General features: G+C 39.6%; 1 protein-coding gene across 1 annotated transcript; it reads right to left on the bottom strand.

The window, feature by feature from the left end:
- Positions 1-11,565: 11,565 nt before the first annotated feature.
- Positions 11,566-12,501, bottom strand: LOC135998280 (olfactory receptor 9S13-like). The gene has a single exon (XM_065651444.1). The coding sequence runs from the start codon at positions 12,493-12,495 to the stop codon at positions 11,566-11,568; it is 930 nt and encodes a 309-aa protein (XP_065507516.1). The 5' UTR covers positions 12,496-12,501.
- Between the last annotated feature and the right edge of the window lie 2,130 nt (positions 12,502-14,631).

The raw sequence follows: 14,631 nt of genomic DNA, 5'->3' as shown, positions 1-14,631 counted from the left end.
GCTGCACGGTGGAGCCAGAACCCACTGGGTGAATGCAGTAAAAGGCCGGGGCGGGCAGCTCGTAGTGGACACGCTGCGTGAGGCGCGGGTTGGCTGCGTCATGGAGAGCTGAGAGAGCAACGTGGAGAAGTTTGTTTAGTCAGTTAACTGGTTAATTAAAAGAGCTGAAATAAATGCCAGTGAAGCGCTTTTTAACATTTCTAATTGAAAATGAAGAATTTTGCAGTTGGGAATTAGGCTGGAGTTGTTCTTGCTCACCCTGAGCCTCCCTTCACAGAATCACAGAGCGGTTGGGGTTGAAGGGACCTCTGGAGATCATCTGGTCCAACCCACCTGCTCACACAGGGTCACCAGAGCAGATCGAACAGGATCCCGTCCGGGCGCGTTTGAATGTCTCCAGAGAAGGAGACTCCACACCCGCTCTGGGCAGCCTGGTCCAGGCTCTGGCACCTCGAAGTAAAGAAGTTTCTTCTCATGTTTAGATGGAACCTCCTGTGCCTCAGTCTGTGTCTCATCCGGCTGTTGGGCACCGCTGAAAAGAGTCTGGTCCATCCTCTTGACACCCACCCATGAGATGTTTATCAGCATAAACGAGATAAAGAACCTAAAAGTGTGTGCTGCAGTAAGTCTCTGTATATAAAGGTAATTTTAAACAGTTCCAGATAGGGATGTCTGTATTACAATTACCCACATTGAGATAGTCGAGCCCTAGCTGGTGCATCTTTCCTGACTTGCTGCCCATTTTACTCAGACCTTTCTCAGACTTTAGAGTAGTGGAGATAATGTGTATGAGGTAAATGTCACAAATTACCTTTAAAGGGTAGAAATCATAACAACTGAAGCACAACAAAAGAAACAGTTCATTTAGCTGCCCATACAGAGCTTCAGTCTGCAGAATGCAGTTGGCATAGCCACAGCTGTAGGACGCCAATGCCTGATGGCATCTTTTTTTACATCTTGGTGAGGTGGAACAGTGTGTTACCGATGGCAATGAGGCAGTCATAAGCTGTGGCTGCTGTGAGGAAGTACTCTCTGGTGACAAAGAGAGGAAACAACATCAGCTGGGCTAAACAACTGCCAGAGGAAATGACCTGCCTGTCAGCAAAGAAACAGTCCAAGGAATGACAGTGGCAGAGGGGTGACAGAGGTCCCAGATGGAAATGTTCTTGAGGAAGTATTAATAATACGCTGTTGTTTGGTAATAGATGAGTGTTTATGTGAGTGGTAACAGACATGGCATTCTTTCCCAAGAGCCTGGTGACATACAACAATAGGAAGGCCATGAAAGAAAGATCTGCAGTTCCAGCTGATTTTGAATCCCATCAGTGTGGCCTCAGTCACCATGCACCAATTTTCCATGACAGGTGCCTGATGAGGAACAAAAGTGAAAAGAATAAAGTTGAGTTCATGTTGGAGTTCTGCTTTCTATCTCAAATGAGAGGTAAAACTGATGTGAGATTACGTTTGTTAACTTAGAAAACTAGGTGATAATTTGACTCCCCACTTAAACATACTGAATGTTTCAAACAGAAAGCTGAATGAATCAAAGATCTTCAGTAGAGCCACAGTCTCAGACACTGATGTTGTACACCCAGAGAGTAGTTAAAGAGTGGCAAATATACAAGTGCAGAAAGATCCTTGCATTAGTTCTGAAATTATCAATAAACCCCAAAAGTTATTGTTCCACCCTTGGAAAAACAAAGCAGTGGAATATTTGTGTGCTGTCATGTAGAGAAATGGTAGATACAGCCACCCTCAAAAAAACCCACCTGTTGCTTGTAGCTGTTGTTGATTTGTCTTTCCATGAAAACAACTGAAGTTCAGCTGTTTTCTCTTCTGCTCACCTCCCTTTTTGTCTGTCTTCTCCTGCACCCACAGCCACCATATTAGGTGCCATAAAAGAGGTATGGAGGGATGTAGCAGAAGTTGCCCCCTTCTCCCATGTTTCCACACTGAATGAACTGACAGAAACTGTAGCCTTATGTCTCTTTAGGCTCCAACCTTCCCAAAATCATCTGTTCATGACAAAGTATCAACAACCTTTTAATTGTACTGAAATGTGTAGTAGTGGCTAAACTTACTTTAGTTTCAGGACTCAATTCAAGAAAACATGTAGCATTATTTGCACACTTAATTTTGAGGAATATATGCTTGAAATTACAAGGAAAATTTTCAAAAAGATCAACAGAGAATTTGAGTTTTGATAATAAAAATCCATTGGGACTTTGTTTTGTTCCTCTTTGCTTCTGGCTTCTTCTGAAAATGCTTACTTTGAGAGTATGTGAATTAATAGGTGTAATTCCTCAGAATTTCCTTTCTAGTGTTTTCTTCAGAAAATACCTTCACGTTTTATTCCTCAGGCTAGACATTATGGGTTTTAACATGAAGATGAAAAGACAGTACAACATGGACACTAATTTGACATGGTCTGGTAAAGAGCAGTCAGAAGGAATGGCATATATTTTGAATGTTTTGCCAAAATACAGTACTACTGCCATAAAGTGGGAAGCACAGGTACCGAAGGCTTTTCTTCTGCCTGTATGAGAAGTGATCCTCAGGACGGCAGAGATAATACTGCAGTAGAACACTAGGATCGCACAGCATATAGTGATAATAAAGGAAGAGGAGAAGGAGAAGAGCACAATCTTGTTGACATTTCACTGCAGGAGAGCTATAAGAATGGTAGGAACTCACAAAAGTATCGATCAATCTGACTGGACCCATAGAAGTTCAGCTGAAAGATTAAACTGCTGTGTTTAAAGAGCCAGAAAGGTAGGAAACCAGAATCAGTGGGTAACACTCCCTGAGCTGTGGTAGTCTGGTAGAGCAGAGGATTGCAGATGGAGGTGCAGCCGTCTTAAGACATTGTCGCAAGAAGAAAGCATTCAGTAGAAACAAAGAGTCCTCCAAAGAAAAACTGACTTGCACATCCATTATAGGAAATGCCTTTGTGCTCTCACCAGGACTTTGGGGGCAACACTGCTGGCATAACAGACATCTATGAAGGCAGTATTACCAAAAAAGTAGTACATAAGTGCAGTGTGGAGTTGTGAACTGATTGTAATCAGTCCCATATTCCCCACTCAGCTGCAGTATAGATTACCGAGATTTAAAAAAAAAAAAAAAAGGGAGAGAGAGAAGAGTGAGAACTTACATGCAGAGGTGATCCCAGGAGTACAAATTTGTCTGAGGAAGTATGATTGTCCACAGTGAGCTGAAATTATGGAGAAGTGAAAGTGTTACAGGCTGAAGGTGACGTGCAACTGTTCCAAATCCAATATGAGCCAGGGTGCAGAAACAAAAATAGATATGGAAAGCTGATTTGGTGGTCCTCCTCAGATATGGCCCTATACATCTGTATTTCTTGGAAAGGAGGACTTCTGGAAGTGCTTGCCAAGAAAAGCCTTAGGTCAGCAAGGCATTACACTACCTTTAAACCAAAGAGAAAAAAAGATTCCTTAGCTGTGGTGCATCTTCCTCTCAAGAAGAGAGTATAGCAATATCTGCTTCTCTTTTGATCAAATCATACTGTGGTTGGTGGTGGTGGGTTTTTTTGGGAGGGTGTTTGTTTGTTTTTTGAACAGAATGCACTGTATTCTTCCATTTACCTCCCTTTACATCAAAGAAGGGATTGCCTATGCCCAACCATTTTAGTTATCTTGATGACCTAAGACAAGAAACAAACACCTCCAGAATGTATTGAGGTTGGATTGGATCATCTCTAGAGATCCCTTCCAACTTCAATTTAAAGAGGGACATTGGAGAGATGGAAAAATAATTTGTAGAATCCCATTTGAAAACACCCACTTTCCCTTCTTAAATAGCAGAGGGAAGCAGTGTGCTAGACCCTTTACTAATGCAAGATGATTTTTGCTGCTAAAAATGGACATCACAATTCCCTTTGTCCCCCTGGACAGTTCAAGATCCTTCACCATGTTGTTATAGGGAAGAAATTACAGTAAAACTGGTACAAACAGAGCCTGGGGGGAAATGGCTCTTGCCATGAATGCAGGTGTCTAAGAACAGGTTAAAAATTTATCACCCTAAACAAAATATGGCAATGGCCTTAAAGAAGATGTTTGGAAGAGTCAAATTCTCTCATAGTACAATTTTCTATTTGATTCTAAGTTTAGACAGACAGACCAACAAAGAGAAAGATAGCTATCTAGTTAGAGAACTGGCTGGACTGTAGGCATGAATGTGTGAGGGAGAGATGTAGAAGACTAAATTTTAAACATAGAGAGATGATCCAGGATTATATCGTTACTGCAGTAAAAGCTAATCTAAGGTGTTCTTGAAGTGGAGGTTGCACATTAAGCGACACAGTATAACTAACTTGCCAGAATGAGTGAATGTCAACTTCCTGGAAGTTCCTTTGAGAACACAAATCCCTGGTTCAGTGTCACTCAAGAACATGCTGAATAATTACCTGCAAAGTTGAATCAAAGCAGTGTTAAAGATCCAGGGATGTTCTGGGGTGGAGGATGAAGACGTGGGGACTTTAGAGCTGATGTCTATCAGAATGTTATTTTCAACAGATTGATCTACCTTCTTCGCAGGAGAGAAGCAGGTACACTACTGAGCATGAATTATCTGACCTTTTGTAGAAGCCATTGTAGAATCAAATGAATGACCCTCAAATGCTGCCCATTTCTTATTCTAGATAACAAAACAAGATCTCAGTCTCAGCTGAGGATGTTCACATTGCAAACCACTGAGACTGGTGAGTCCCCCCACTAACCCCATGTCAATACGTATCTCAAATGCATGACAAGTGAACCAAATGATTATTTAGTCCATATGCTCCCACCTACAGAGTTTTTCTTTCCCTTCCACTCTTCCTTTGTCTTCTGTCCCTTAGCATCTTATTTCTCAATAATCTGAACAGTTACTGGATTGTTTCTTTTTGTATATTGTTTTGCTTGCTGGGTGAAGGGAACACTTCCACTTAGAAAGGAATAAACTAAAACAAATAAATATTTCTTGAAATGCTGTTTCTATATTTCCCAGGGATACAATTTTCAGGAAAGTCTTGGTGAATTCTGTCTCTGCTTTTAACTGAAAAGGACTCCCCTAAGTGCCCAGTTGTTAAAGACCCTACTAAGATAGGATAATAATAACAACAAATAAATATAATAAATAGTAAGCAGAGGCAGCACTCATACACCATACCAACATACACCAGAGAAACTGAGCAGGATACATGGAAAATGCCTTACGCAGTTGACTGCAGAGGCTTGTCATCCATCCCTTCACTGGGCACACTTATGTGAGAGGAAGGAAAAGGGTATATCTTGACCCTGGGAGACTAAGGCAAGACAGGATTCTTACTGAGCAGGTACTAGAAGAAAGAGGCATTGCCTAAGGACACCTCTTTCTTTGGAAATAAAAAATATTTTTCTATCTGTGTAACTATCATTGCTGGCGTACTTGAAAAGCTCTGGTCCCTACACCTTTCCCCCTGTAGCAAAAAGTGTTGGTTCTACTGCCTCTGTTTGCACCTTGGAGAAATTGACAAGTTGCCTCTGGAGGAGAAAACACACTTGTTACTTAAAGGTGTTCTCTCAGGGATGTACCTTCACAGGGAATACATGATCATGGTGTTTGCAGAGGCTCGCGTCGAAATGCAGGAAATTAAGAATGAGTTCAGGCTGGAGGGCTGAGACTGTATCAAAGCTTAGTCATTCCTACAGCAGTGTAGGCTCTGCCTACCACAACTTACTTTCACTGGGATGGAAACCATGAGCATCCTTATGTGACATCCAGAAGGTTGTCACAGGTTAAATCCTTCACAAGGATGTGGCTATCTCCTGAGGGCTGCAGCTGCAGAGACATCCTAGCTGTGGACTCAGAATTGGGTGTAAGCGGATGGGAGAAGGGAATTACATTGACCTAACTGACTTATAGAGACATTTGACAGTAAGGCACCTAACTTAACAAATCTGAGGATGGGACTTGCTCCAGTTACCTAAGCATAGGTTCTCAGTGATCTTTGAAGTACCTTGGATATCCTAGCAGGTCTCCATCTGTCATTGCGGAAAGGTACAAGACTCTATCAGTTCTGTTTCACATCCAGCAATGCCATCTTGATGTCCCACATTTCATAAGGCCTGCCAAAGTGAATGTGGCATCTATGTATGGAAGCTGTTCTGAGTACCTATCCTGTCACATCTAGTCTGTACGGTCATTTTAATTCAAGGTGAGCTGAATATTTATTTCATTGGGATAAATTGGATCCCTATTATTTGAAATGGCTCTCTTGATATTTATATAGCATGTAGATAAGTACATTTCTTTTTCTTAATTCAGTTATCTTAATCTTACACAAATTTATTCTCCGTCTTTTTAAATGTTAGTTTTCTAGTCTAAACTCATAATTGAGCTTCTTTTAATAGGCAATGAAAAAGGCAATGATCAAAGATATTGAGAATGTGCCCCCTGAGGAAATACTGAAGGAGTTATATCTTTTCTTCCTGGAGAAGAGAAGGCTCAGGGAGGACCTCATCACAGTATTTCAAAGGTTACAAAAAGGATGGAGACTCTGTCTTCACGAGCAGATCAGGGGCAGTGGGCACAAGTTGCACTGAGAGAGGTTTAATCTTGGCATTAGAAAGAAATTTTTTACAGTAAGGACAATTGTTTACTGGAATAACCTCCCCAGAGATGTGGTAGCGTCCCTATTGTTGGAGGTTTTCAAGATGCAATTGGACAGGATGCTAAATAACCTAATTTGGGCTCCCTTTCCCCTGAAAAGCTGGACCAGATCTTTTGAAGTGCCTTCCAACTTAGGCTGTTCTACTATTCTACAAGTACCTTCACAGGAGAATTCAACTCCTCAGAAAAGCTAACTGTTTAAATTGTGTGTTACTGTTGTAGTTTAACTCCAGCTAGCCACTCGCTCGCCTCCAACACCAAGTGGGATGGGAGAGAAAATTGGAAAGGAAAAAAACTAATGGGCTGAGACCAGAACAGTTTAACAGGGCAGCAAAGGAAGAGATGACGATGATGATGATGATAATAATAAAGATAATATAGAAAACAAATGATACACAATGCAGTTGCTCACCACCTGCAACCTAGTAGCCCATTCACTCCTGAGCAGTGGTGTTTGCCCCTCAGCCAACTCCAGTTTATACAGTGAGCACAATGTCATATGGTATAAAGAATATCCCTTTGGCCAGCTTTAGAGTTTGGGTCAGGTGTCCTGACTTTGCTCTCTCCTAGCTTCTTGTGTACCTGGCTAAGCATGAGAAGCTGAAAAGTCCTTGACTATCTGGCAACAACTAAAACATCAGTGTGTTTTCAACATTCTTCTCATACTATATCCAAAACACATCTGCTAGAAAGAGAATTAACTCTATCCCAGTCAAAACCAGGACAGTATCCACTCCTTATTTCACCCTTATTCCATACCATTTATGTCATGTTCAGGTCTTACACTACCCAATTACACTACGTCATTACCCACCAGTACCCTTCACATCCTTTGATATAATACACAGCTATCATTCCCTTGGTCTATGGACTATACCCATGAAATGTCTATAAAATGTCCACAAATGCCCACAAAATGTCCGTTGAGTTAATTTAGTCCATGACTTTGGCTCCATCTGGTATGGTGTTTACTCAGGACATGAGAGGTGGCATCTTACTGGGCACCAAAGCCAGCTCAGGCCAGGTCATTGCTGCATCCGAAGTTGGTAGCTGGTGTGTCCGGTGTGGTCCATGTGCACGGTCTGTGGATTGAAGATGTCGATCTCAAGGAAGTTGCCGGACGCTAGTTGCTGAAGCCAGTTCTAGTTCCATCATTACTGCACTTTGCTTGGTTTTGTCAAAGATCATTCTTCATTAATCTGGATGGTTCTTACTATAATACTGTTGATATGGCATATGCCCTGTTTCCCCAAAAGCAAGACAGGTTCTTATGTTAATTTTTGCTCCAAAATATGCCTTTTTTTACATGTGTAGCTGCCTGGACACTATTTAAATTGACTTTTTAAACGAACTGTAACAAGGGCCTATTTTTGGAGTAGGACTTATATTTCAAGCATCCTCAAAAATCCTGAAAATCATGGTAGTGCTTATTTTCAGGGTAGGTCTTATTTTTGGGGAAACAGAGTAGCAACCATAGTAGTGATGACATACAGTATCATATAACAGTTAACATAATATAATTCAAATTATTGGCTATTCTCACCCCAAATCAAATCCCCTTGAGTTCCACATCAGACTTCCCCATCCTTCTGCATTACTCACCAAGTGCACTCAGGTCCTTGAGCAAGACCAGTCCCGCAGGTGGGTTTGCCTTTGCCCAAGGCAGGAGTAACCCAGAATTCCTTCCCTAACATATTCTTCATGTGCACTACAGGGACTATATCTCCTTCTACAATTATGTGGAAACTTTAATTAGGCAGGGCCAACTCAATTGGAAGATCCCTTAGTGTTGACTAGCCAGATAGCTTTTGTAAAATGTGTATCCCAATATTTGAATGTCGCACCACCCGTTGCTCTCAGTTTAGTTTTCAACACTCCGTTGCTCAATTGTCCTGGAAGCTGGTGCATGATAAAAGATGTTATATACTCACTCAGTTCCATGCTCTTTGAAATAAGTGACAATGAGTTTTTTTCAGAAATTAGTCCCATTGTCTGGCTCAGTTTTTTCTGAGGTGCCATGTCAGCATAGGACTTGATTTTCAAGGCCCGGGGTAGTATTCCAGGTGGTCGTGTGGGGCACGGGATATGTTTCAAGCCTTGGCTGCCCAGTAACAACCAAAACATCAGTGTGTTATCAACATTCTTCTCATACTAAATCCAAAACACAGCACTATACCTGCTATTAGAAAGAAAATTCATATATCATTTAGATAACTACAGCTAGAAGAGCTGTTTCATGACTACATAGGAGGAACCTGACTTTGCCAAGCAGACTTCTGATAGATCAACAGGTGAAGGCCTTCTGAGTCTTAGTGGCATAATCCATGAAGTTTCTTTGATATATGACTCCCTTTTAGAGAAATCTCCCTGGTGCGTATAATTGTAATATGCATCAGGTTAAACTCCATCATTTAGGTGCACAAAGCCCCCTTAAGAGTTTTAACTGCCCTTTTCTTCTGACATTTCAATATATATATTTCCCAGCTAATAGCCTACATCCTCATCAGCATCCTTCTCCTTCACAGCACTATGATTTGAAATGGATTAGATACTGTTAAACACTGTTCAGTGTGATGGCCATAGTATGCACCTTGTTATGCCTTAAACAATCGGTTTTGCAGCTTCTGGCAGAGAGGAAGAGATAAGTGCTGTGGAGGCAGGACAGTATCTCTTCCTTGAGGTCTCCCTACTGTTTGCAAAACAAAGGCACCAACCTTTGAGATAAAGGCATTAACCATTTTTGCACAAAAGCAGGGTCATTCATTGATCACGACTAGCAAGGGGAATTGTGAATCACCAGCTACCCCTAGACTAACTTCTGGAACAATTTCCTTAATCAGCATGAGGAGCAAACAGAGGGAGGAGATGAGTCACCCTCTCCTATGTTGCATGCAAATGAACTAAAAAAACCAAACCAAACCAAACCAAAACCAAACAAAAATCAACTTCCCACTTGGGACACTAGTTGCTCGTGTTGTGTGGCCTCTTCCTGCCACCCTGGGAACTACAGAGAGCCTCACTGGATCGACCGACCTTCAGAGTAGTAAAATCTTACTTCTCTTCTGATGTCAATCTCTCTTTTTTTTCTCTCTCTCTCTATTTCTGACTTTATTCTGGGCTCAAAAGGGTGAGTTGCTGAGTTTTGCTGTTGAAATCTTGTTAAGTTTTATGATATAGCTTTTGCCAAGTCACTATTCACTGTAGTTCCACTGAGTTTTAAGTAAATTCATGATTTAATTGAACCTCTTGAGTAATTGTTTTTACTCGCAGTTACTGCACAGAGTATTTAAAAGTTAACCTTGCCCTCATCCTGCTTAGTGGGACGGGACATTCAGTTTAGACCAAACACCTTAGTATTTGGCTGAGGATCAGCCAAAAATTTCTGAAAATACCAGCCTCATACTTTTGACTAAAGTGGCATTTAAGATTTGTGTCTACAGGCTCTATCTGTGTTACTAAATTAGCGTCAGGAGTGTTTCTGGTGCCTGGGTCAAATAGCATAAAATGTGCATACCACTTAATGTTTTTTAACTACCTAATGTAGTGGTAACTAGAAAGGACCTCTGGATGAGGCTTGTCTATAGCAGGGTGAGCCAAATAGCTTGCTAGAAAATACTAACCTTCAGATGCAGAGACCACCATTGTACCTGAACATAGATATCTGAAAGTGGAGCTGCATTCCATCCCAATGTCTTTAAATAGACAGTTTACATATGTTTTCTACTAGTTTAGATCCTTTGGAAGACTAGTGGGCACTGAAGTTATGATAGTGCCCAGTAGAAAATGTTCATAGAAATACCTATGGTACATGGTCTACACAGAGGGATATTCCTCTGGTATTTTCCCCATCAGTTTAGGATGGTTCTGTATGCATGGGAATATTGGTATCTGCATTTGAGTTTATAGTATAGATTCCTTTTATATCAGAACAGAGAAAGACGTAACTATGGTTCATTTTATTCTTTCATTTATTTTAAAGAGATCTTACTTCTTTTGAGTAGGAAGTGAACAAATACTACATTTGAAGAACTACTTTATCAGAAAGGTAATTTTTGATTTCTAATCAGCCCTATCATTTATCTTATGTTGCAACATAATGAGAACGGAGCAGTCTTCTGGTAGGATAGTGCTTACATGGTGATTCTTCATACTATGTCAGATTGTGTTTTTACAGGCTTATCTATCACAGAGAAATAACTCCTGTCCTGTTACAAACTACAAACGCTCATGCAATCATGCGCATGTAATATATTACTTATATTAGGTTTTTTGGTGTTTTTGTTTTTTGAGTTGGTTGGTTGGTTTGTTTGTTTCTTCCCAGGGATCACTTCAGACACAAGATTTCAATTGCCTATCGTTTGATGATTGGAACCTGAATTTCAGTGGTTCCATTAGTTTCTAATAGAAATGATTAAACACAAAGTAGAGAAAAAGTAGCTTAAAAAAGGAGGTGGCACAGTCAAATAAATCATTCAGTTCACTCTTGATTGACCTAATTTATCTTTGGATGTTTACAGTGAGAATGTCTCCACCTGAACTGGCTGTGTTCCAAAGCATAGAAATAAGGCACTGCCAGAGTCTAAGTTTTATGTTGTATTTAAGATGTCTAATACACACTTTGGATTAATTATGGCTTTAAAATTCTTGTACCTTTTGAATGGCTATAAAAGGACTGTGTATTACATCTCGGGCAGATTGTAAATGTCTAATATGAATCCATACCTTCCTCTGGTCTAATTGTCTTAGATTTCTTTTATACCTCCCGCTTTCATCCAGGACACTGACCATCAATAATCACAAAAGACTCTCAAAAGTAAGCCCTGATGTCCCTTGATGTCCCTTGTTTTACATTCTAAACACCCATCTGTAGCTAATTGGACACTGTGGTCATTCTCATCCTTAGAAAAGGTACTAAAAAAACCCTTTCCTTTTTAACTTCTTTTTCAGAGACTCTTTTACCTCCTTGTTTCGGAGAGTGTAGATAAAAGGGTTTAGCATAGGAATAACAATAGTATAGAGGATAGAGATGGTTTTGCTTTTGTTAGGTGAAGATGTAGACCCAGGCTGAGCATACATGAAGAAAACAGTCCCAAAGAACAAGCAGACGGACAGCATGTGAGAAGAGCAAGTAGAGAATGCTTTGAGCCTGCTCTCAGCTGAAGGCATTTGAACAATAGTAATGATTATATAACCATAGGAGATAAAAACCACCAAGGCAGTGCCCACAATAATTGATCCACATAGAGCCAGCATTACTATTTCATTGACAAGTGTGTCTGAACAGGATGTATGCATCACTGCAGGAACATCACAGAAGAAGTGGTTTATTTCTTTGGACCCACAAAAGGACAAACTGAATGTAAAGCCTGTCTGGATGGTGCAATTGATGCAGCCTGACAGATAAGAGCCCACCACCATGAAAACACAAAGTCTTTTATTCATAATGATTTTGTACAGTAGTGGATTGCAGACAGCAGTGAAGCGATCATAAGCCATCACAGCAAAGAAGAAGGCTTCTGTTGTGCCAAAGAGAGAGAAGAAGAACATTTGAGATGCACAATCATTGTAGGAAATTATTCTTCTGCCCAGTGAGAATGTCAGTGCTGCTTTGGGAGTGATGACAGAGGAATAGCAGATGTCCAAGATGGACAAGTTCTCTAGGAAAAAGTACATGGGAGTGTGTAGCTTGGAGTCCGTTCTAATGATAAAGATCATGCAGGCATTTCCTACCACAGTGACAGCATACATTGTTGAGAAGAGAACAGAGAGAAGGAGTTGTGATCCTGGATGAGATTGGAACCCAACCAAAATGAACTCATTTACCTTGGTCTGGTTTTCCATGTTTCCTTTAAGATGATGTTCAAGTAAGTAATTAGGATGCAGTGGAATTCAGACACTTTGCCTGGAGAAACAATTAGATGAATAAGACAAACAATAAGATATATGAAATGTAAGAAATATGAAAAATAGAGAGACAGATGGAAAACAATGGAAAATGGATTTACCTATCATATCTGAAGATTTTTCTAATATATTAATTTACAGATGAACCAATTACCCTATTACACTCTCTTCAGTGTAAAGAAATATTCTGCAAGCAGCACATCCAATCTAGTTTTAAGGTCTACTTTACAAACAATCAAGAAAAAGCATTTCATTCTAAAGTTAGTCTAAACAACTATTTCTGATGTAACTGGGCAGAAAAATCTCACCCTAAGATTGCATCTAATGCAAAAAGGTTTCAATCCCCTCAGCAACAGAATAAATGAATATGCTTCTTCTGCTGATGCAAAACAATTTAAAAAATGTGAGCCAAGAAATGCATTAAAAAAGTGTGGATAATTTTTTTTAAAAAAGAAAAAAAATATTATTAAGAAAAAAGGAAACACTTCTTTATGTAAGAAAGTTACTTCTTTTTCTTTTCTTAAAATACTTGTAACAAAACCTTCAAAAGTTGAGATTTCTTAAATATCTTTTCTATTACAATGTTTACTTCACACAGAATATTCAAAATAATATTGATTAACAGAATATTTCAAGTGACTCCTAATTATGTTTAGTCATTTTGTTTTCATAAATTAGGTATCATTTCAGTTAGTCTTGGATATATACAGTGAGTTAATGCCTGCATTAGAATTAATACTTAGGTTACCTTTAAATTCAGTGGATAGAAATAAACACTCCCACTTTAGAATATTTACCTCAGAAGGTACGAATTATGTACTAGGATTTCATGTTTCTCTCCATTGACTTAAAGGGAAGTCCTGCTCAGTCATACCTATCTATTCTGTATGTATAAAGATGTATATAGATGTATAAACTTGCATGATATTAATACCCATCCAATTACTGGTACTTTCTTTGCTCTGTTGTCATTTGCATCAGATGCATTATCATAACCCTCATGTACCTGATCTTTTTGAAACACTGAATTAATTTTTGGTACATTACATCAGCCATGTCTTTATAATCCTTGAAATATACCCTCAGTTCTGGGTACCCTCAGAAGCCCTATTTACTTCTTTGTCCTTTTTTTGTTCATGTTTCTTAGAAAAGGAAATAACTTCGGAGAAATATCTTCTCTTTGCATAACCTTGCTCATCAAATATTTTGTCTAGTTTCCTTTGGGATTTTTGTGTACTGAGAACCTAAGTTTAGACAGTCAAAATTAAGCACCCAGTCTATGTTAGAGAATAGACTGCCTTAGCTTATTGAATTATTTGGTATACTACTTCTTGTAGAACTTGATTAGAAACTGCTAATATAAAATTCACTTAGCATAATTAAGTTTGTTTAGTATAACCTCTGCAAGCTGTGAAGCCTTGAATCTTTCTACTTTGTAATGTACAAAAGGCCACAGAGTCTACAAGTTATAGAAGATAATGGAAGCTGTGTCCTTGGAGATAAGTAAAGGGACAGAACAGCACCTAACAGAAGACAAAACAGAAGAATGTTTTGGCTGTTGTCAAGACTTCTTTTCTCCAGCTGTGAGTGCAAAATAGCAAATGAAAGTCAAGACTTTTCATTGGCAGCCCACCTGAAGAAAGTGGAGAGATCCAATAAAGAATGGGGAGACCCCAGACCCTAATTTTGCAGTTTGCCTGGAATGATGCACAGGGAGTGGGGGCTTGGATTGCAGGGGTATAATTGTCCAATTTTTTTTCTGCTGGGAGTTCCTCTTCAGGAGGCACCCATCTTGAGCTGCTCTATGCTATACCGTGCAAATAAATTCTTTATTTTAGAAGAATTTCTGGAATCCATGCCTGAGTCTCTGCTACAGAAAACCTAGGGAGAAGGAACTTCTGTAACACTATAGCTTCTTCTATTGCCAAAGTTTCTTCTATTGTTAAAAGAGAGAAATAGCTACATCTGCAGTGTGATTCTTCTTGTCCTAACATACCTCTTTAAAATACAGGGGAAAAACAGTGCCTTAGAAGCATATTTCTTCATTAGGAAAGGAATCAAGCTAGCAAGAAA

This window comes from Caloenas nicobarica, chromosome 24 (assembly GCF_036013445.1).
Source record: "Caloenas nicobarica isolate bCalNic1 chromosome 24, bCalNic1.hap1, whole genome shotgun sequence".
Classification (NCBI taxonomy): Eukaryota; Metazoa; Chordata; class Aves; order Columbiformes; family Columbidae; genus Caloenas; species Caloenas nicobarica.
This window is presented reverse-complemented; position numbering and strand designations above follow the sequence as displayed.